General features: G+C 59.5%; 1 pseudogene and 1 gene segment (V, D, J or C); both read left to right on the top strand.

Annotated features, from left to right (window-relative positions):
- The first annotated feature begins 1,573 nt into the window (after positions 1–1,573).
- LOC140645782 (immunoglobulin heavy variable 3-23-like) lies at positions 1,574–3,053 on the top strand. The segment is given in 4 exon segments: positions 1,574–1,646; positions 2,137–2,302; positions 2,547–2,632; positions 2,728–3,053. Coding segments are annotated over 4 exon segments (651 nt in total).
- Positions 3,054–6,184: 3,131 nt separating this feature from the next.
- Positions 6,185–6,882, top strand: LOC140645780 (immunoglobulin heavy variable 3-23-like; annotated as a pseudogene).
- Positions 6,883–21,638: the final 14,756 nt, after the last annotated feature.

The raw sequence follows: 21,638 nt of genomic DNA, 5'->3' as shown, positions 1-21,638 counted from the left end.
GCAAAATTTTGGGAGAAAACCAGTCGAAATTCGGGGCAAATGTTTGAGCTTCGGGGCAAACGGTCAAGGCTTGGGCTAAAACGGTCAAAATTTGGTGCAAACAATCGAGGTTTTGGGCAAAAATGTTCGAGGTTTGGGGTAAACGGTCGAGGTTTGGGGCAAAACGGTCGAGGTTTGGGGCAAATAGTCGAGTTGTGGGAGAAAACCAGTCGTGGTTTGGGGCAAGTGGTTGAGGTTTGGGACAAACGGTCAAGGTTTTGGCTAAAACGGTCAAGATTTGGGGCAAAATTTTCCAGGTTTGGGGTAGATGGTCGAGGTTTGGGGCAAGTGGTCAATATTTGCTGCAAAATCATCTGACATTAGGGGCAGATGACCGAGTGTTGGGGCAAAAACAGTCGAGGTTTGGAGCAAATAGTCAAGGTTTGGGGCAAAAAGAGTTGACATTTGGGGCAAACTGTCGAGGTTTGGGGCAAAAATGGTCAAGATATAGTGCAATCACTTGAGGTTTGGGGCAAACTGTTGAGATTTGGGGCAATCGCTTGAGGTTTGGGGCAAAAACGATTGAGATTTGGGGCAAATGGTCAGTATTTGACACTTTGGCACAGAGGGCTGGGGGCTGCCGGGCATCGCTGATGGGGATTCTTTTTCCCAGCTACACACCAGCATCAGCTTCTTTCGCGCAGTAGTAGGTGGCCGTGTCGTCGGCCCTGAGGCTGTTCATCTGCAGCGTGACCGTGCTCTGGGAGTTGTCCCTCGAGATGGTGAAGCGCCCTTTGACTGCTGGCGCGTAGCTTGTGCTACCAAAGCTGTCAATACCCGCAACAAACTCGAGCCCCTTCCCAGGTGCCTGTCGCACCCAAGCCATGCCTTTGCTGCTGAAGGTGAAGCCGGAGCCCTTGCAGAGGAGGCGCAGGGACCCCCCGGGTTTCTGGAGGCCCCCTCCGGACTCGACCAGCTGCTCGGCCGCCCGCAGCCCTGCGGAAGGAGCAAGGACAGAATTGAGTCGCCCGCTCCCGGCATCGCCCCCCATATCCGTGCCCGGGGAGGGGGTCAGCGGGGCTGGGTCCTACCTGGCAGGGCTGCGAGGAGGAGGAGGAAGGTGGAGGGGGCCTGAGCTGGGATGTGTCCTGCTGGGGGGTCCTCTGTGCCCAGGGGGGCTCGAGTGGGTCCGGGGGATGGTTAAAGCAGAGGAGGGTGCGAGGGGGCTTGAGCAGCCCTGGCCGGCCCCCAGCCCTGTTTCCAGACCCCTGATCCAACCCTTGACCCCTTCCACCGAGCCCGGACCCCTGCCCTGAGCCCGGACCCCTTGAACCGAGCCTGGACCAATGTCCTCAGCCCGGATCTTTGCACTGAACCTGGACTGTTTGCACCTCAACCAAACATCCTTGCACTGTTTCCCCATTCCCAGCATCTTCCCAAAACCCCTGCAGTGAACCTGGACCCTGAACCCAACCCCTGCACGATGCCCAGATCCTTTGCTCCACACCCTGGACCCTTGCACTGAGCCTGGACACCCGGGGGGTCCCTGCACCTCCTCTGCAAGGGCTCCGGCTTCACCTCCAGCACCTCCGGCATGTTCTGGGTGCGACAGGCGCCCGGGAAGGGGCTCGAGTGGGTGGCAGAAATCACCGGTGGTGGTGCTGGTGGTAAGGACGACGGGGCTGAGGGGGCAGCATCCAGCGAGCTCAAGAGCCGAGGATTTGGGCACGAGGGTGGCTACAAGGATGCAGACTGGGTGCAGGAATTCTGGGCTTAAGGCAAACGGTCAAGGCTTGGGGCAAGGATGTGGGCTGGGTGCAGGGGTCTGGGCTGGGTGGAAGGGTCCGGGCTGGGTGCAGGGGTTTTGGGAAGATTCTGGGATGTGGGGACACAGTGCAGGCATGTTCTGGTTTAGTGCAAGTAGTCCTGGCTCAGTGCCAGGGGTTTCAGGAAGATGCAGGGGTTTGGGGACACGTGCAGGGGCGTCGGGGCACGGTGCCGCGGTCGGAGCCACCACCAGCTTGTTTTGCTGCAAGGGCTCCGGCTTCACCTTCAGCAGCACCGTCATTGTTTGGGTGCGACAGGCACCTGGGAAGGGACTCGAGGGGGTCGCGAGTATTAGGAGCAGTGGTAGTACCACAAAATATGCGCCGGCAGTGCAAGGGCGCTTCACCATCTCGAGGGACAACTCCCAGAGCAGGGTCACGCTGCAGATGAACAGCCTCAGGGCCGACGACACGGCCACCTACTACTGCACGAAAGAAGCTGATGGTGCTGGTGGTGCTGCTGGCACCGACCCCGTGTCTGGGCAGGAAAAGCGCAGGCGAGCGGTGTCCCCGCAGGAGGCAGCGATGCCCGGCAGCCCCCAGCCCTCTGTGCAGGGTCCAAGCTGATGACATTGGTCCAGGCTCATTGCAAGGGTTCCAGGATCAGGGCAGGGGTCCGGGCTCCGTGGAAGGGATCCAGGGTTGAGTCAGGGGTCTGGAAACAGGGCTGGGGGCCGGCCAGGGCTGCTCAAGCCCCCTTGCAGCCTCCTCTGCTTTAACCATCCCCCTGACCCACTCGAGATCCCTCGTCACAGAGGACCCCCCAGCAGGACATATCCCAGCTCAGGCCCCCTCCACCTTCCTCCTCCTCCTCGCAGCCCTGCCAGGTAGGACCCAGCCCCGCTGACCCCCTCCCCGGGCGCGGATATGGGGGGCGATGCCGGGAGCGGGCGACTCAATTCTGTCCTTCCTCCTTCCGCAGGGCTGCGGGCGGCTGTGCAGCTGGTCGAGTCCGGAGGGGGCCTCCAGAAACCCGGGGGGTCCCTGACCCTCGTCTGCAAGGCCTCCGGCTTCACCTTCAGCAGCAACGGCATGGCTTGGGTGCGACAGGCGCCCGGGAAGGGGCTCGAGTGGGTCGCCGTTATTACCAGCAGTGGTAGTAGCACAAGCTACGTGCCAGCAGTCAAAAGGCGCTTCACCATCTCCAAGGACAACTCCCAGAGCACGGTCACGCTGCCGATGAACAGCCTCAGGGCCGACGACACGGCCACCTACTACTGCGCGAAAAGTGCTGATGCTGGTATTTAGCTGGGAAAAAGAATCCCCATCAGCTTATGTTGTGGCACCAAACCTGTCACCATGCCCCAACACCCCTGCGCTGTGTCCCCAAATCTCCCCAAAACCTCGACCATTTGCCCCAAACCTCAACCGTTTCCCCCAAACCTCGACCGGTTTTCTCCCAATCCTCAACAATTAGACCCAAACCTCGACTGTTTTTTCTCCCAAAACTTGACCACTTGCCCCAAACCTCAATAGTTTTTGCCCCAAACCTTGACTTTTGGCTCCAAATCTCGAATCTTTTTGCCCCACACCTCAACCGTTTGCCCCTAAGCTCAGCCGGTTTTGCCCCAAATATTGACTGTTTGCCCCAAATCTCGACTGTTTTTGTGCGAAACCTCGACCGTTTGCTCCTAAGCTTGGCCTTGTTTGCCCCAAATATTGACCCTTTGCCCCAAACCTCGAATGTTTTTGCCCCAGATCTCGATCATTTGGCCCTAATCTTGCCTGATTTTGCACCAAACATTGACCGTTTCCCAAAACCTAGGCTGTTTTTGCCCCAAATCTCGATCGTTAGCTCCAAATCTGGACCACTTGCCCCAAACCTCAACCATTTCTGCCCCAAACCTCGAGCATTTGCCCCAAATCTCAACCATTTTAGTCCAAACCTTGCCCGTTTGTCCCAAAACTCAACCATTTTTCCCAAACCTCGACTGGTTGTCTTCTGAAACTCAACCATTTGCCCCAAACCTCGACCGTTTTTGCCCCAAATCTCAATCGTTTTCCCCAAACCTCAACTGTTTGCCCCAAATCTCAACTGGTTTTGCCCCAAACCTCGACTATTTTGGCCACATACCTTGATCGTTTGCACCAAATCTTGACCGGTTTTGCCCAAATCTTGGCCGTTTGCCACGAAACTCAACCATTTCCCCAAAACCTCATCCGCTTTTCTCCCAAAACTCAAACATTTGTCCCAAACCTCGATTGGTTTTCTGCCAGATCTTGACCATTCCCCAAACCCTGACTGTTTGCCCCAAATCTCGACTCTTTTTGCCCCAGACCTCCACCATTTGCCCCTAATCTGAGCTGGTTTTGCCCCAAATATTGACTGTTTGCCCTAATATCTCAGCCATTTTTGCCCTAAAACTCAAGCGATTGCCCCAAATCTCAAACATTTGCCCCATACCTGAAGTGATTGCCCCAGATCTTGACCATTTTTGCCCCTAACCTCGACCGGTTGCCCCAGATGTCAACATTTTTTGCCCCTAACCTCGACTGTTTGCCGCAAATCTCGACTGTTTTGCCCCAAATGTTGACCGTTTGCCCCCAAATCTCAACAGAATTGAGTCGCCCGCTCCCGGCATCGCCCCCCATATCCGCGCCCGGGGAGGGGGTCAGCGGGGCTGGGTCCTACCTGGCAGGGCTGCGAGGAGGAGGAGGAAGGTGGAGGGGGCCTGAGCTGGGATGTGTCCTGCTGGGGGGTCCTCTGTGCCCAGGGGGGCTCGAGTGGGTCAGGGGGATGGTGAAAGCAGAGGAGGGTACGAGGGGGCTTGAGCAGCCCTGGCCGGCCCCCAGCCCTGTTTCCAGACCCCTGACTCAACGTTGAACCCCTTTCATGGAGCCTGGACACCTGCCCTGAGCCTGGACCCCTTGCAATGAGCCTGGACCAATGTCATCAGCTTGGGCCCTGCACAGAGGGCTGGGGGCTGCCGGGCATCGCTGCCTCCCGCGGGGACACCGCTCGCCTGCGCTTTTCCTGCCCAGACACGGGGTCGGTGCCAGCAGCACCACCAGCACCATCAGCACTTTTCGCGCAGTAGTAGGTGGCCGTGTTGTCGGCCCTGAGGCTGTTCATCTGCAGCGTGACCGTGCTCTGGGCGTTGTCCCTTGAGATGGTGAAGCGCCCTTGCACCTCCGACGTGTATTATGGGTAACTACCACTGCTGCTAATAATTGTGACATACTAGAGCCCCTTCCCGGGCGCCTGTCGCACCCAGCTCATGCCGTTGCTGCTGAAGGTGAACCCGGAGCCCTTGCAGGATACGGCTCATGCAGGGATTCAGGCTCAAGGCAGGGTTTTGAGCTGGGTGCCGGGGTTTCAGGTCACGATAGGGGATTTTGGCCCCATGCAGGTGTTTGGGGTCCCTGGGACGGAGCAGGCAGGGTGGCGGGATGGGGTGTGGGTGCCCGGGGCAGGAGCCAGGCAGGGGCTCCAGGGACGGGGCAGGAGCTGGGTGCGGGCAGGGCCCTTTGTATGGAGCAGGTATTTGGGCTGAGGGCGAGGGTCTGTGCTGGGTGCAGGGGTGCTGGGAAGGTGCTGGGATGTGGGGCTGCAGGGCAGGGATGCTCAGGCTCGGGGCAAAGGGTTTTGGGAAGATGTTGGGATGCTGGAAGACCTTGACGTGACTGACGGGACATAGCATTTGTCACTTCCATCGCTGCAAATACCCGCGACCAACTGGAGCCCCTTCCCGGGCGCCTGTCGCACCCAGAGCATTTCGTAGCTGCTGGAGGTGGAGCCGGAGCCCTTGCAGAGGACACACGGGGCTGGGGTTTGGGGGAAGAGCTGGGCATTTGGGTATCATCCAGGGGACAAGGTTCATTGCAAATGATCCGAGTCCAGGGCAGAACGTCTGGGCTCGGTGGAAATGGTGGCGGCTCAGGGCAAGGACCTGGGTTTGGTGCAGGGGTCCAGGCTGGGTGCAGGGGTCCAGGCTGGGTGCAGGGGTTTTGGGAAGATGCTGGGACTTAGGGACAGAGTGCAGGGATGTTGTGGCAGGGTGCTGGCTGGGATTGGTGTCACCACCAGTATAACCTCTCACGCAGTAGTAGGTGGCCGTGTCGTCGGCCCTGAGGCTGTTCATCTGCAGCGTGAGCGTGCTCTGGGAGTTGTCCCTCGAGATGGTGAAGCGCCCTTGCACCGCCGGCGCGTAGTCTGTGCTACTACCAGTGCTGCTAATATATGCGACGAACTTGAGCCCCTTCCCGGGCACCTGGCACATCCATCCCATGCTGTTGCCGCTGAAGGTGAAGCCGGAGCCCTTGCAGAGGAGGCCTTGGTGCAAAGGGTCTGGGTTTGGCGCAAGTGTCCAAGCTGAGGACATTGGTCCAGGCTCGGTTCAAGGGGTCCGGGCTCAGGGCAGGGGTCTGGGCTCGGTAGAATGGGTCCAGGGTTGGGTCAGGGGTCTGGAAACAGGGCTGGGGGCCGGCCAGGGCTGCTCAAGCCCCCTCGCACCCTCCTCTGCTTTAACCGTCACCCTGACACACTCGAGCCCCCCTGGGCACAGAGGACCCCCCCAGCAGGACATATCCCAGCTTCACCTCCCTCCACCTTCCTCCTCCTCGCAGCCCTGCCAGGTAGGACCCAGCCCCGCTGACCCCCTCCCCGGGCGCGGATATGGGGGCGATGCCGGGAGCAGGCGACTCAATTCTGTCCTTGCTCCTTCCGCAGGGCTGCGGGCGGCCGTGCAGCTGGTCGAGTCCGGAGGGGGCCTCCAGAAACCCGGGGGGTCCCTGACCCTCGTCTGCAAGGCCTCCGGCTTCACCTTCAGCAGCAACGCCATGTTCTGGGTGCGACAGGCACTGGGAAGGGGCTCGAGTACGTCTCGGGTATTACCGACGATGGTGGTTGGACAGGCTACGCGCCGGCGGTGCAAGGGCGCTTCACCATCTCCAAGGACAACTCCCAGAGCACGCTCACGCTGCAGATGAACAGCCTCAGGGCCGACGACACGGCCACCTACTACTGCGCGAAACAACCTGGTGGTGCGTGTATGGTAAAAAACCTACAGTTATTGTTTTTTCCCAGCGAGGCAGCGATGCCTGGCATTGCCCTGCTCCGATGCCCTGTGCCCGGTGACCTGAATTCCGTCTGGACCCCTGCCCCAGAGCAGACCCCTGCCCCCAGACCCAGTCTTGTGCACACAAACCGGCTCCCTGCACCCTGCCTGCTCCGTCCCATTGACCCCAGCCCTGCACGCAGCCAAAACCCCTGCCCTGAGCCCAAACCTCTGCACGGTGCCAAACTTCGGCCCTCAGCTTGGACCCCAGCATCAAGCTTGAGCGTGGATCCGCTCTGTGCCAAATCCCAGCATCTCCCCAAAATGCTTGCACCGTGTCCACACCCCTGCACCGAGCCGGAACATCCCTGCACTGAGTCTGCAAATCCCAGCGTCCATCCCAGGCACCCCAAACCCTTGCACTGTGCCAAAATACCCTGTCCTGAGCCCAAACTCTTGCGCCCAGCCCAGAACCCTGCCTTGAGCCTGAATCCCTGCACGAGCCCTGTCCTGCAAGGGCTGGGGCTTCACCTTCAGCAGCACCGACATGTTCTGGGTGCGACAGGCGCCCGGGAAGGGGCTCGAGTACGTCGCGAGTATTTGGAGCGATAGTAGTAGCACATACTACGCGCCGGCGGTGCAAGGGCGCTTCACCATCTCGAGGGACAACTCCCAGAGCACGCTCACGCTGCAGATGAACAGCCTCAGGGCCGACGACACGGCCACCTACTACTGTGCGAAAGAAGCTGGTGTTGGTGGCGCTGAGCCCGGCACCGTGCCCCAACATCCCCGCACTGTGTCCCTTAGTCCCAGCATATTGCTGACACCCCTGCACCCAGCCTGGACCCCTGCACCAAACATGGACCCATGCACCAAACCCAGGTCCTTGCCTTGAGCCTCAACCATTTCCACCGAGCCCACGCCTATTGCACTGATCTTGGATCCCTACAATGAACCTTGTCCCCTGGATGATACCCAAATCCCCAGCTCTTCCCCAAACCCCAGCCCCGTGTGTCCTCTGCAAGGGCTCCGGCTCCACCTCCAGCAGCTACGAAATGCTCTGGGTGCGACAGGCGCCCGGGAAGGGGCTCGAGTTCGTCGCATATATTAGCAGCGATGGTAGAACCACAGAATATGCATCGGCGGTGCAAGGGCGCTTCACCATCTCGAGGGACGACTCCCAGAGCACGGTCACGCTGCAGATGAACAGCCTCAGGGCCGACGACACGGCCACCTACTACTGCGCGAAAGATTATACTGGTGGTGACACCAATCCCAGCCAGCACCTTGCCCCAACATCCCTGTACTGTGTCCCTAAGTCCCAGCATCATCCCAGCCCGGACCCTTGCAGCAAGCCCAGACTCTTGCACCCACCCTGGACCCCTGCACCCACCCTGGACCCCTGCACCCACCCTGGACCCCTGCACCCAGCCTGGACGTTCTGCGTTGAGCCCAGACCCTTGTATGAAGCCCGAACCCCACCCTGACCCCGGACATCCCTGCGCTGTGTCCCAGCATCTCAACAGCTGCCCCAAACGGTTCCACTGGGTATGGACCCCGTCCCCCAGCCCAGACCCCTGCACCAAACCCAGGCCCTTTCCTCTGAGCCCAAAGCCCTGCTCCAAGCCCGGTGCCTTGCACCCAGCCCGGACCCTCCGGACCGAGCCCAGACCCCCACACGACGCTCAGAGCTTTTGCGCTTTTGCTCCCACAAAGCAGCGGCCATGTGGAGCAGGGTTTGGGGAAATTGGGGGTCTCCCCTTATGCCCCTCCCCAGGGCTGCGGGCGGCCGAGCAGCTGGTTGAGTCCGGAGGGGGCCTCCAGAAACCCGGGGGGTCCCTGCGCCTCCTCTGCAAGGGCTCCGGCTTCACCTTCAGCAGCACCGGCATGAACTGGGTGCGACAGCCGCCCGGGAAGGGGCTCGAGTACGTCGCGGGTATTAACAGCGGTGGTGGTTGGACAGGCTACGCACCGGCGGTCAAAGGGCGCTTCACCATCTCGAAGGACAACGCCCAGAGCACGGTCACGCTGCAGATGAACAGCCTCAGGGCCGACGACACGGCCACCTACTACTGCGCGAAAAATGCTGGTGGTGCTGGTGGTGCTGCTGGCACCGACCCCGTGTCTGGGCAGGAAAACCGCAGGCGAGCGGTGTCCCCGCGGGAGGCAGCGATGCCCAGCAGCCCCCAGCCCTCTGTGCAGGGCCCAAGCTGATGACATTGGTCCAGGATCAATTCAAGGAGTCTGAGCTCAGGGCAGGCGTCCAGGCTCCATGGAAGGGGTCCAGGGTTGGGTCAGGGGTCTGGAAACAGGGCTGGGGGCCGGCCAGGGCTGCTCAAGCCCCCTCGTACCTGTTGCGTTCAGAGTTACTGTCGCGTAGGAGTCTGAGGAGTGGCTGGGGGGGGAACCCTCCCGTTGAGTCACGAGGTTCAGACCGGACCCCCTTGCTTTCTCAACTCTTGGTGCGGCTGAGTCCAGTCTTAGTCTCAGACTTGCTCCACGGTTATTTTCTGAGGACTGCACATGCACCCACCCATCAGAGTCAACGTTTGCCTGTCCGAGCCCTCTCAGGGCTTTCACTGAAACAGCTTCGCAACGTCCGTCAAGGCGACAGCCTTCATCTGACAACGTGAGAAGTCCGGTCGCGTCCAGCGTACTGAACTTCACGATTACGGATTCACGAATCACGCGCTGCACCCCCGGTCTGGTCGTGTTGCATGAACTATCACGGCCACGCTTAAAGAGTCTGGTCGTGTTCACGGAGAACTAAGGGCAGATTAGTGAAGAGCGCAGTTTGTTAGAGCAACAGGCACACGGGGGCTTTGGATGACCGGGGAGAAATTCAGTCTGCAAAGCACGTGCAAAAACCAACAGCGTGAGTAACGCTGCCGGCTACACACACGTTGAAAGAGAATAAAGTGACTCTACAGAGATTTCTAAGTTTGCCGGGGAGGCACTTATCCCATTATCCCACAGCACCCTCCTCTGCTTTAACCATCCCCCTGACCCACTCGAGCCCCCCTGGGCACAGAGGACCCCCCAGCAGGACACATCCCAGCTCCGCCCCCCTCCACCTTCCTCCTCCTCCTCGCAGCCCTGCCAGGTAGGACCCAGCCCCGCTGACCCCCTCCCCGGGCGCGGATATGGGGGGCGATGCCGGGAGCGGGCGACTCAATTCTGTCCTTCCTCCTTCCGCAGGGCTGCGGGCGGCCGAGCAGCTGGTCGAGTCCGGAGGGGGCCTCCAGAAACCCGGGGGGTCCCTGACCCTCGTCTGCAAGGGCTCCAGCTTCACCTTCAGCAGCTTCAGCATGGAGTGGGTGCGACAGGCGCCTGGGAAGGGGCTCGAGTGGGTCGGAGCTATTGGCAGCAGTGGTAGCACATACTATGCGTCGGCGGTCAAAGGGCGCTTCACCATCTCCAAGGACGACTCCCAGAGCACGCTCACGCTGCAGATGAACAGCCTCAGGGCCGACGACACGGCCACCTACTACTGCGCGAAAAGTGCTGATGGTGCTGGCACCGAACCCCTCACCGTGCCCCAACACCCCTGCGCTGCGTCCCCAAATCTCCCCAAAACCTCGACCATTTGCCCCGAAACTCAACCATTTGCCCCAAACCTCGACCGGTTTTCTCCCAATCCTCAACCATTTGACCCAAACCTTGCCTGTTTTTTCTCCCAAAACTTGACCACTTGCCCCAAACCTCAATAGTTTTTGCCCCAAACCTTGACTTTTGGCTCCAAGTCTCGAATCTTTTTGCCCCACACCTCAACCGTTTGCCCCTAATCTCAGCCGGTTTTGCCCCAAATATTGACTGTTTGCCCCAAATCTCGACCGTTTTTGCCCCAAACCTCGACCGTTTGCTCCTAAGCTTGGCCTTGTTTGCCCCAAATATTGACCCTTTGCCCCAAACCTCGAATGTTTTTGCCCCAGAACTCGACCATTTGGCCCTAATCTCACCTGATTTTGCACCAAATATTGACCGTTTCCCAAAACCTAGGCCATTTTTGCCCCAAATCTCAACCGTTAGCCCCAAATCTGGACCACTTGCCCCAAACCTCGACCATTTCTGCCCCAAACCTCGAGCATTTGCCCCAAATCTCAACCATTTTAGTCCAAACCTTGCCCGTTTGTCCCAAAACTCAACCATTTTTCCCAAACCGCGACTGGTTGTCTTCTGAAACTCAACCATTTGCCCCAAACCTCGACCGTTTTTGCCCCAAATCTCAATCGTTTTCCCCAAACCTCAACTGTTTGCCCCAAATCTCAACTGGTTTTGCCCCAAACCTCGACTATTTTGGCCACATACCTTGATCGTTTGCACCAAATCTTGACCGGTTTTGCCCAAATCTTGACCGTTTGCCCCGAAACTCAACCATTTCCCCAAAACCTCATCCGCTTTTCTCCCAAAACTCTATCATTTGTCCCAAACCTCGATTGGTTTTCTGCCAGATCTTGACCATTCCCCAAACCCTGACTGTTTGCCCCAAATCTCGACTCTTTTTGCCCCAGACCTCCACCATTTGCCCCTAATCTGAGCTGGTTTTGCACCAAATATTGACTGTTTGCCCTAATATCTCAGCCATTTTTGCCCTAAAACTCAAGCGATTGCCCCAAATCTCAAACATTTGCCCCATACCTGAAGTGATTGCCCCAGATCTTGACCATTTTTGCCCCTAACCTCGACCGGTTGCCCCAGATGTCAACATTTTTTGCCCCTAACCTCGACTGTTTGCCGCAAATCTCGACTGTTTTGCCCCAAATGTTGACCGTTTGCCCCCAAATCTCAACAGAATTGAGTCGCCCGCTCCCGGCATCGCCCCATATCCGCGCCCGGGGAGGGGGTCAGCGGGGCTGGGTCCTACCTGGCAGGGCTGCGAGGAGGAGGAGGAAGGTGGAGGGGGCCTGAGCTGGGATGTGTCCTGCTGGGGGGTCCTCTGTGCCCAGGGGGGCTCGAGTGGCTCAGGGGGATGGTGAAAGCAGAGGAGGGTGCGAGGGGGCTTGAGCAGCCCTGGCCGGCCCCCAGCCCTGTTTCCAGACCCCTGACTCAACCCTGGATCCCTTCCACGGAGCCCGGACCCCTGCCATGAGCCTGGACCCCTTGCAATGAGCCTGGACCAGTGTCATCAGCTTGGACCCTGCACAGAGGGCTGGGGGCTGCCGGGCATCGCTGCCTCCCGCGGGGACACCGCTCGCCTGCGCTTTTCCTGCCCAGACACGGGGTCGGTGCCAGCAGCACCACCAGCACCATCAGCAGCTTTCGCGCAGTAGTAGGTGGCCGTGTCGTCGGCCCTGAGGCTGTTCATCTGCAGCGTGACCGTGCTCTGGGAGTTGTCCCTCGAGATGGTGAAGCGCCCTTGCACCGCCGACGCGTAGTTTGTGCCACTACCACCAGTGTTAATTTGCGCGATGAACCGGATCCCCTTCCCGGGCACCTGTCGCACCCATCCCATGCTGGTGCCGCTGAAGGTGAAGCCAGAGCCCTTGCAGAGGAGGGGCAGGGACCCCCCGGGTGTCTGGAGGCCCCCTCCGGACTCGACCAGCTGCACGGCCGCCCGCAGCCCTGGGGAGGGGCAGAAGAGGGGACCCCCCAGGTCCCTCTGTGCCTTGCTGCAGGCTGGCACCAGCTTCAGGGGAGCAAAGCTGGGGTGCAGGGGGGTTTGGGCACAGGAAGGGGTCTGGGCTCATTTCAGAGGTCCAGGTTCGGGCAGAGGTCCAGGCTCAGTGCAAGGGTTCGGGGCTCAAAGCAAAGGGTTTCTGCACTGTGCAGGGGTCCAGGCTCAGTGCAAGGGGTCCGGGCTCAGGGCAGGGGTTCGGGCTCCGTGGAAGGGGTCCAGGGTTGGGTCAGGGGTCTGGAAACAGGGCTGGGGGCCGGCCAGGGCTGCTCAAGCCCCCTCACATCCTCCTCTGCTTTCACCATCCCCCTGAGCCACTCGAGCCCCCCTAGGCACAGAGGACCCCCCAGCAGGACACATCCCAGCTCCGCCCCCCTCCACCTTCCTCCTCCTCCTCGCAGCCCTGCCAGGTAGGACCCGGCCCCGCTGACCCCCTCCCCGGGCGCGGATATGGGGGGCGATGCCGGGAGCGGGCGACTCAATTCTGTCCTTCCTCCTTCCGCAGGGCTGCGGGCGGCCGTGCAGCTGGTCGAGTCCGGAGGGGGCCTCCAGAAACCCGGGGGGTCCCTGACCCTCGTCTGCAAGGCCTCCGGCTTCACCTTCAGCAGCAATGCCATGGTTTGGGTGCGACAGGTGCCCGGGAAGGGACTCGAGTACGTCGCGAGTATTTGGAGCGATGCTAGTAGTGCAGAGTACGCGCCGGCAGTGCAAGGGCGCTTCACCATCTCAAGGGACAACTCCCAGAGCACGCTCACGCTGCAGATGAACAGCCTCAGGGCCGACGACACGGCCACCTACTACTGCGCGAAAGAAGCTGATGCTGGTGTGTAGCTGGGAAAAAGAATCCCCATCAGCGATGCCCGGCAGCCCCCAGCCCTCTGTGCCGCGCTGGGACGGCTCCAGCCGGTTCATCTGCCTGCCCCAGCCTGGACCCCAGCACCGAGCCCCAACGTCCCTGCAGCGCGTCCCAGCATCGCAGCAGCTTCCCAAACCCCTGCACCGAGAGGTTTGGGGCAAGTGGTCAAGAGTGGGGGCAAACGGTCGAGTTTTGGGGCAAAAACAGTCGAAGTTTGGGACAAATGGTTGACGTTTCAGCAAATGGTCGAGGTTTGTGGAAAAACAGTCGAGATTTGGGGCAAATAGTCAAGGTTTGGGGCAAAAAGTGTTGACATCTGGGGCAACTGGTCAAGGTTTGGGGCAGAAATGGTCAAGATGTGGGGCAATCGCTTCAGTTTTGGGGCAAAACCGTCGAGATTTCAGGCAAACGATCAATATTTGGGGCAAAACCTGATTAGCATAGGGGCAAACCGTTGAGGTTTCGGGCAAAAAGAGTCAAGATCTGGGGCAAAGAGTCAAGGTTTGGGGCAAAAACAGTCGAGGTTTGGGGCAAGTGGTCAAGTTTTGGGAGAAAACCGGTCGAGGTTTGGGGCAAATGGTTGACTTTTGGGAGAAAACCCGTCGAAGTTTGGGGCAAATGTTTGAGTGTGGGGGCAAACAGTCGAGGTTTAGGGCAATTGTTGAGTTTCAGGGCAAAAAGTCGAGGTTTGGGGCAAATGGTTGAGGTTTGGGACATAAATGGCTGAGATTTGGGGGCAAACAGTCAATATTTGGGGCAAAAGCGGCTGAGATTAGGGGCAAACGGTCGAAGTTTGGGGCAAAAATGTTCAAGATTTGGGGCAAAAGGTCAATATTTGGGGCAAACCCGGCCAAGCTTAGGGGCAAACGGTTGAGGTTTGGGGCAAACACAGTCGAGGTTTGGGGCAAATGGTGGAAGTATGGGGCAAAATCGGTTGAGATTTGCGGGCAAATGATCAATATTTGGGGCAAAATTGGCTGAGATTTGAGGCAAACAGTTGAGGTTTGGGGCAAACGGTCGAGGTTTGGGGCAAACAGTCGAGTTTTGGGAGAAAACCAGTCGAGGTTTGGGGCAAATGGTTGAGGTATGGGGCAAACGGTTGAAGTTTGGGCTAAAATGGTCAAGATTTGGTGCAAACGACAGAGGTTTGGGGCAAAAACGGTCGAGGTTTGGGGCAAGTGGTGAAGATTTGCGGCAAACGGTCGGCATTTGGGGCTAAAACAGTCGAGGTTTGGGGCAAATGGTCGAGTTTTGGGAGAAAAACGGTCAAGATTTCGGGAAAACGACCAAGGTTTGGGGAAAATAGTCGAGATTTGGGGCAAAAATGGTTGCGATTTGGGGCAAAACCAGCTGAGATTAGGGGCAAACGGTTGAGGTTACGGGCAAATGGTTGAGGTTTGGGGAAAAATCAGTCGAGATTTGGGGCAAATAGTTGAGGTCTGGGGCAAAAAGTGTTGACATTTGGGGCAACCAGTTGAGGTTTGAGGCAAAAATGGTCAAGATTTGGGCAATCACTTGGGGTTTTGGGCAAATGGTTGAGATTTGGGGCAATCGCTTGAGGTTTGGGGCAAAAATGGCTGAGATATGGGGCAAATAGTCAATATTTGGGGAAAAACCGGCTGAGATTAGGGGCAAACGGTGGAGGTTTGGGGCAAAAAGAGTCGAGATTTGGGGCAAAGAGTCAAGGTTTGGGGCAAAAACAGTCGAGGTTTGGGGCACGTGGCAAAATTTTGGGAGAAAACCAGTCGAAATTCGGGGCAAATGTTTGAGCTTCGGGGCAAACGGTCAAGGCTTGGGCTAAAACAGTCAAAATTTGGTGCAAACAATCGAGGTTTTGGGCAAAAATGTTCGAGGTTTGGGGTAAACGGTCGAGGTTTGGGGCAAAAACGGTCGAGGTTTGGGGCAAATAGTCGAGTTGTGGGAGAAAACCAGTCGTGGTTTGGGGCAAGAGGTTGAGGTTTGGGACAAACGGTCAAGGTTTTGGCTAAAACGGTCAAGATTTGGGGCAAAATTTTCCAGGTTTGGGGTAGATGGTCGAGGTTTGGGGCAAGTGGTCAATATTTGCTGCAAAATCATCTGACATTAGGGGCAGATGACCGAGTGTTGGGGCAAAAACAGTCGAGGTTTGGAGCAAATAGTCAAGGTTTGGGGCAAAAAGAGTTGACATTTGGGGCAAACTGTCGAGGTTTGGGGCAAAAATAGTCAAGATATAGTGCAATCACTTGAGGTTTGGGGCAAACTGTTGAGATTTGGGGCAATCGCTTGAGGTTTGGGGCAAAAACGATTGAGATTTGGGGCAAATGGTCAGTATTTGACACTTTGGCACAGAGGGGAGGGGGCTGCCGGGCATCGCTGATGGGGATTCTTTTTCCCAGCTACACACCAGCATCAGCTTCTTTCGCGCAGTAGTAGGTGGCCGTGTCGTCGGCCCTGAGGCTGTTCATCTGCAGCGTGACCGTGCTCTGGGAGTTGTCCCTCGAGATGGTGAAGCGCCCTTTGACTGCTGGCGCGTAGCTTGTGCTACCAAAGCTGTCAATACCCGCAACAAACTCGAGCCCCTTCCCAGGTGCCTGTCGCACCCAAGCCATGCCTTTGCTGCTGAAGGTGAAGCCGGAGCCCTTGCAGAGGAGGCGCAGGGACCCCCCGGGTTTCTGGAGGCCCCCTCCGGACTCGACCAGCTGCTCGGCCGCCCGCAGCCCTGCGGAAGGAGGAAGGACAGAATTGAGTCGCCCGCTCCCGGCATCGCCCCCCATATCCGCGCCCGGGGAGGGGGTCAGCGGGGCTGGGTCCTACCTGGCAGGGCTGCGAGGAGGAGGAGGAAGGTGGAGGGGGCCTGAGCTGGGATGTGTCCTGCTGGGGGGTCCTCTGTGCCCAGGGGGGCTCGAGTGGGTCCGGGGGATGGTTAAAGCAGAGGAGGGTGCGAGGGGGCTTGAGAAGCCCTGGCCGGCCCCCAGCCCTGTTTCCAGACCCCTGATCCAACCCTTGACCCCTTCCACCGAGCCTGGACCCCTGCCCTGAGCCCGGACCCCTTGAACCGAGCCTGGACCAATGTCCTCAGCCCGGATCTTTGCACTGAACCTGGACTGTTTGCACCTCAACCAAACACCCTTGCACTGTTTCCCCATTCCCAGCATCTTCCCAAAACCCCTGCAGTGAACCTGGACCCCTGAACCCAACCCCTGCACGATGCCCAGATCCTTTGCTCCACACCCTGGACCCTTGCACTGAGCCTGGACACCCGGGGGGTCCCTGCACCTCCTCTGCAAGGGCTCCGGCTTCACCTTCAGCAGCACCGGCATGGTTTGGGTGCGACAGGCGCCCGGGAAGGGGATCCGTTCATCGCGGGTATTCAGAGCGATGGTAGTGTGTCCCAGAATCCCAGCATCTTTCTGAAAACCCAGCACCAAGCCCCCAGCTCTGCAAGGGCTCCGGCTTCACCTCCAGCACCTCCGGCATGTTCTGGGTGCGACAGGCACCCGGGAAGGGGCTCGAGTGGGTGGCAGAAATCACCGGTGGTGGTGCTGGTGGTAAGGACGACGGGGCTGAGGGGGCAGCATCCAGCGAGCTCAAGAGCCGAGGATTTGGGCACGAGGGTGGCTACAAGGATGCAGACTGGGTGCAGGAATTCTGGGCTTAAGGCAAACGGTCAAGGCTTGGGGCAAGGATGTGGGTTGGGTGCAGGGGTCTGGGCTGGGTGGAAGGGTCCGGGCTGGGTGCAGGGGTTTTGGGAAGATTCTGGGATGTGGGGACACAGTGCAGGCATGTTCTGGTTTAGTGCAAGTAGTCCTGGCTCAGTGCCAGGGGTTTCAGGAAGATGCAGGGGTTTGGGGACACGTGCAGGGGCGTCGGGGCACGGTGCCGCGGTCGGAGCCACCTCCAGCTTGTTTTGCTGCAAGGGCTCCGGCTTCACCTTCAGCAGCACCGTCATTGTTTGGGTGCGACAGGCACCTGGGAAGGGGCTCGAGTTCGTCGCGGGTATTAGCAGCAGTAGCACATACTACGCGTCGGCGGTCAAAGGGCGCTTCACCATCTCCAAGGACAACTCCCAGAGCACGCTCACGCTGCAGATGAACAGCCTCAGGGCCGACGACACGGCCACCTACTACTGCGCGAAAACTGCTGATGGTTGTGGCACCGAACCCGTCACCGTGCCCCAACACCCCTGCGCTGCGTCCCCAAATCTTCCCAAAACCTCGACCATTTGCCCCAAACCTCAACTAGTTTGCTCCCAGTCCTCAACCATTTGCCCCAAACCTCGACTGTTTTTGCCCCAAACCTTGCCTTTTTGCCCCAAGTCTTGAATCTTTTTGCCCCAAACCTCAATCAGTTGCCCCTAATCTCAGCCAGTTTTGCCCCAAATATTGTCCGTTTGCCCCGAATCTCAGCCATTTTTGCCCCAAACCTTGACCGGTTGCACCAAATGTCAATTTGCCCCAAACCTCGACTATATGCCCCTAGTCTCGCCTAGTTTTGCCCCAAACCTCGCCCCTTTTTGCCCCAAGCCTCGATCGTTTTCCCCAAGCCTCAACTGTTTGCCCCAAATCTCAGCCAGTTTTGCCCCAAATGTTGACCGTTTGCCCCCAAATCACAACAGATTGTTGCCCCAAACCGCGACCATTTGCCCCAAACCTCAACCAGTTTTCCCGCAGACCTTGATCCTTCGCACCAGCCTGAAACATCTCTGCGCTCTTCCCCCAGTTCTCAGCATCTTCCCAGGGGGTGCAGCACGGGGCAGGGCCTTGGGCACGGAGCAGGGGTTTGGGCTGGGTGCAGGCAGTGGGGCTCAGGGCACGGGGGTTTGGGCACGGGGCAGGGGTTTGGGGTCCCTGGGACGGAGCAGGCAGGGTGGCGGGATGGGGTGTGGGTGCCCGGGGCAGGAGCCAGGCAGGGGCTCCAGGGACGGGGCAGGAGCTGGGTGCGGGCAGGGCTCTTTGTATGGAGCAGGTATTTGGGCTGAGGGCGAGGGTCTGTGCTGGGTGCAGGGGTGCTGGGAAGGTGCTGGGATGTGGGGCTGCAGGGCAGGGATGCTCAGGCTCGGGGCAAAGGGTTTTGGGAAGATGTTGGGATGCTGGAAGACCTTGACGTGACTGACGGGACATAGCATTTGTCACTTCCATCGCTGCAAATACCCGCGACCAACTGGAGCCCCTTCCCGGGCGCCTGTCGCACCCAGAGCATTTCGTAGCTGCTGGAGGTGGAGCCGGAGCCCTTGCAGAGGAGGCGCAGGGCTGGGGTTTGGGGGAAGAGCTGGGCATTTGGGTATCATCCAGGGGACAAGGTTCATTGCAAATGATCCGAGTTCAGTGCAGAACGTCTGGGCTCGGTGGAAATGGTGGCGGCTCAGGGCAAGGACCTGGGTTTGGTGCAGGGGTCCAGGCTGGGTGCAGGGGTCCAGGCTGGGTGCAGGGTTTTGGGAAGATGCTGGGACTTAGGGACAGAGTGCAGGGATGTTGTGGCAGGGTGCTGGCTGGGATTGGTGTCACCACCAGTATAACCTCTCACGCAGTAGTAGGTGGCCGTGTCGTCGGCCCTGAGGCTGTTCATCTGCAGCGTGAGCGTGCTCTGGGAGTTGTCCCTCGAGATGGTGAAGCGCCCTTTGACCGCTGGCGCGTAGTCTGTGCTACTACCAGTGCTGCTAATATATGCGACGAACTTGAGCCCCTTCCCGGGCACCTGGCACATCCATCCCATGCTGTTGCCGCTGAAGGTGAAGCCGGAGCCCTTGCAGAGGAGGCCTTGGTGCAAAGGGTCTGGGTTTGGCGCAAGTGTCCAAGCTGAGGACATTGGTCCAGGCTCGGTTCAAGGGGTCCGGGCTCAGGGCAGGGGTCTGGGCTCGGTAGAATGGGTCCAGGGTTGGGTCAGGGGTCTGGAAACAGGGCTGGGGGCCGGCCAGGGCTGCTCAAGCCCCCTCGCACCCTCCTCTGCTTTAACCGTCACCCTGACACACTCGAGCACCCTGGGCACAGAGGACCCCCCCAGCAGGACATATCCCAGCTTCACCTCCCTCCACCTTCCTCCTCCTCGCAGCCCTGCCAGGTAGGACCCAGCCCCGCTGACCCCCTCCCCGGGCGCGGATATGGGGGGCGATGCCGGGAGCAGGCGACTCAATTCTGTCCTTGCTCCTTCCGCAGGGCTGCGGGCGGCCGTGCAGCTGGTCGAGTCCGGAGGGGGCCTCCAGAAACCCGGGGGGTCCCTGACCCTCGTCTGCAAGGCCTCCGGCTTCACCTTCAGCAGCAACGCCATGTTCTGGGTGCGACAGGCACCGGGGAAGGGGCTCGAGTACGTCTCGGGTATTACCGACGATGGTGGTTGGACAGGCTACGCGCCGGCGGTGCAAGGGCGCTTCACCATCTCCAAGGACAACTCCCAGAGCACGCTCACGCTGCAGATGAACAGCCTCAGGGCCGACGACACGGCCACCTACTACTGCGCGAAACAACCTGGTGGTGCGTGTATGGTAAAAAACCTACAGTTATTGTTTTTTCCCAGCGAGGCAGCGATGCCTGGCATTGCCCTGCTCCGATGCCCTGTGCCCGGTGACCTGAATTCCGTCTGGACCCCTGCCCCAGAGCAGACCCCTGCCCCCAGACCCAGTCTTGTGCACACAAACCGGCTCCCTGCACCCTGCCTGCTCCGTCCCATTGACCCCAGCCCTGCACGCAGCCAAAACCCCCTGCCCTGAGCCCAAACCTCTGCACGGTGCCAAACTTCGGCCCTCAGCTTGGACCCCAGCATCAAGCTTGAGCGTGGATCCGCTCTGTGCCAAATCCCAGCATCTCCCCAAAATGCTTGCACCGTGTCCACACCCCTGCACCGAGCCGGAACATCCCTGCACTGAGTCTGCAAATCCCAGCGTCCATCCCAGGCACCCCAAACCCTTGCACTGTGCCAAAATACCCTGTCCTGACCCCAAACTCTTGCGCCCAGCCCAGAACCCTGCCTTGAGCCTGAATCCCTGCACGAGCCCTGTCCTGCAAGGGCTGGGGCTTCACCTTCAGCAGCACCGACATGTTCTGGGTGCGACAGGCGCCCGGGAAGGGGCTCGAGTACGTCGCGAGTATTTGGAGCGATAGTAGTAGCACATACTACGCGCCGGCGGTGCAAGGGCGCTTCACCATCTCGAGGGACAACTCCCAGAGCACGCTCACGCTGCAGATGAACAGCCTCAGGGCCGACGACACGGCCACCTACTACTGTGCGAAAGAAGCTGGTGTTGGTGGCGCTGAGCCCGGCACCGTGCCCCAACATCCCCGCACTGTGTCCCTTAGTCCCAGCATATTGCTGACACCCCTGCACCCAGCCTGGACCCCTGCACCAAACATGGACCCATGCACCAAACCCAGGTCCTTGCCTTGAGCCTCAACCATTTCCACCGAGCCCACGCCTATTGCACTGATCTTGGATCCCTACAATGAACCTTGTCCCCTGGATGATACCCAAATCCCCAGCTCTTCCCCCAAACCCCAGCCCCGTGTGTCCTCTGCAAGGGCTCCGGCTCCACCTCCAGCAGCTACGAAATGCTCTGGGTGCGACAGGCGCCCGGGAAGGGGCTCGAGTTCGTCGCATATATTAGCAGCGATGGTAGAACCACAGAATATGCATCGGCGGTGCAAGGGCGCTTCACCATCTCGAGGGACAACTCGAGAGCACGGTCACGCTGCAGATGAACAGCCTCAGGGCCGACGACACGGACACCTACTACTGCGCGAAAGATTATACTGGTGGTGACACCAATCCCAGCCAGCACCTTGCCCCAACATCCCTGTACTGTGTCCCTAAGTCCCAGCATCATCCCAGCCCGGACCCTTGCAGCAAGCCCAGACTCTTGCACCCACCCTGGACCCCTGCACCCACCCTGGACCCCTGCACCCACCCTGGACCCCTGCACCCAGCCTGGACGTTCTGCGTTGAGCCCAGACCCTTGTATGAAGCCCGAACCCCACCCTGACCCCGGACATCCCTGCACTGTGTCCCAGCATCTCAACAGCTGCCCCAAACAGTTCCACTGGGTATGGACCCCGTCCCCCAGCCCAGACCCCTGCACCAAACCCAGGCCCTTTCCTCTGAGCCCAAAGCCCTGCTCCAAGCCCGGTGCCTTGCACCCAGCCCGGACCCTCCGGACCGAGCCCAGACCCCCACACGACGCTCAGAGCTTTTGCGCTTTTGCTCCCACAAAGCAGCGGCCATGTGGAGCAGGGTTTGGGGAAATTGGGGGTCTCCGCTTCTGCCCCTCCGCAGGGCTGCAGGCGGCCGAGCAGCTGGTCGAGTCCGGAGGGGGCCTCCAGAAACCCGGGGGGTCCCTGCGCCTCCTCTGCAAGGGCTCCGGCTTCACCTTCAGCAGCACCGGCATGAACTGGGTGCGACAG

The sequence above is a fragment of the Ciconia boyciana genome, unplaced genomic scaffold, assembly GCF_034638445.1.
Source record: "Ciconia boyciana unplaced genomic scaffold, ASM3463844v1 HiC_scaffold_38, whole genome shotgun sequence".
Lineage (NCBI taxonomy): Eukaryota > Metazoa > Chordata > Aves > Ciconiiformes > Ciconiidae > Ciconia > Ciconia boyciana.
This window is presented reverse-complemented; position numbering and strand designations above follow the sequence as displayed.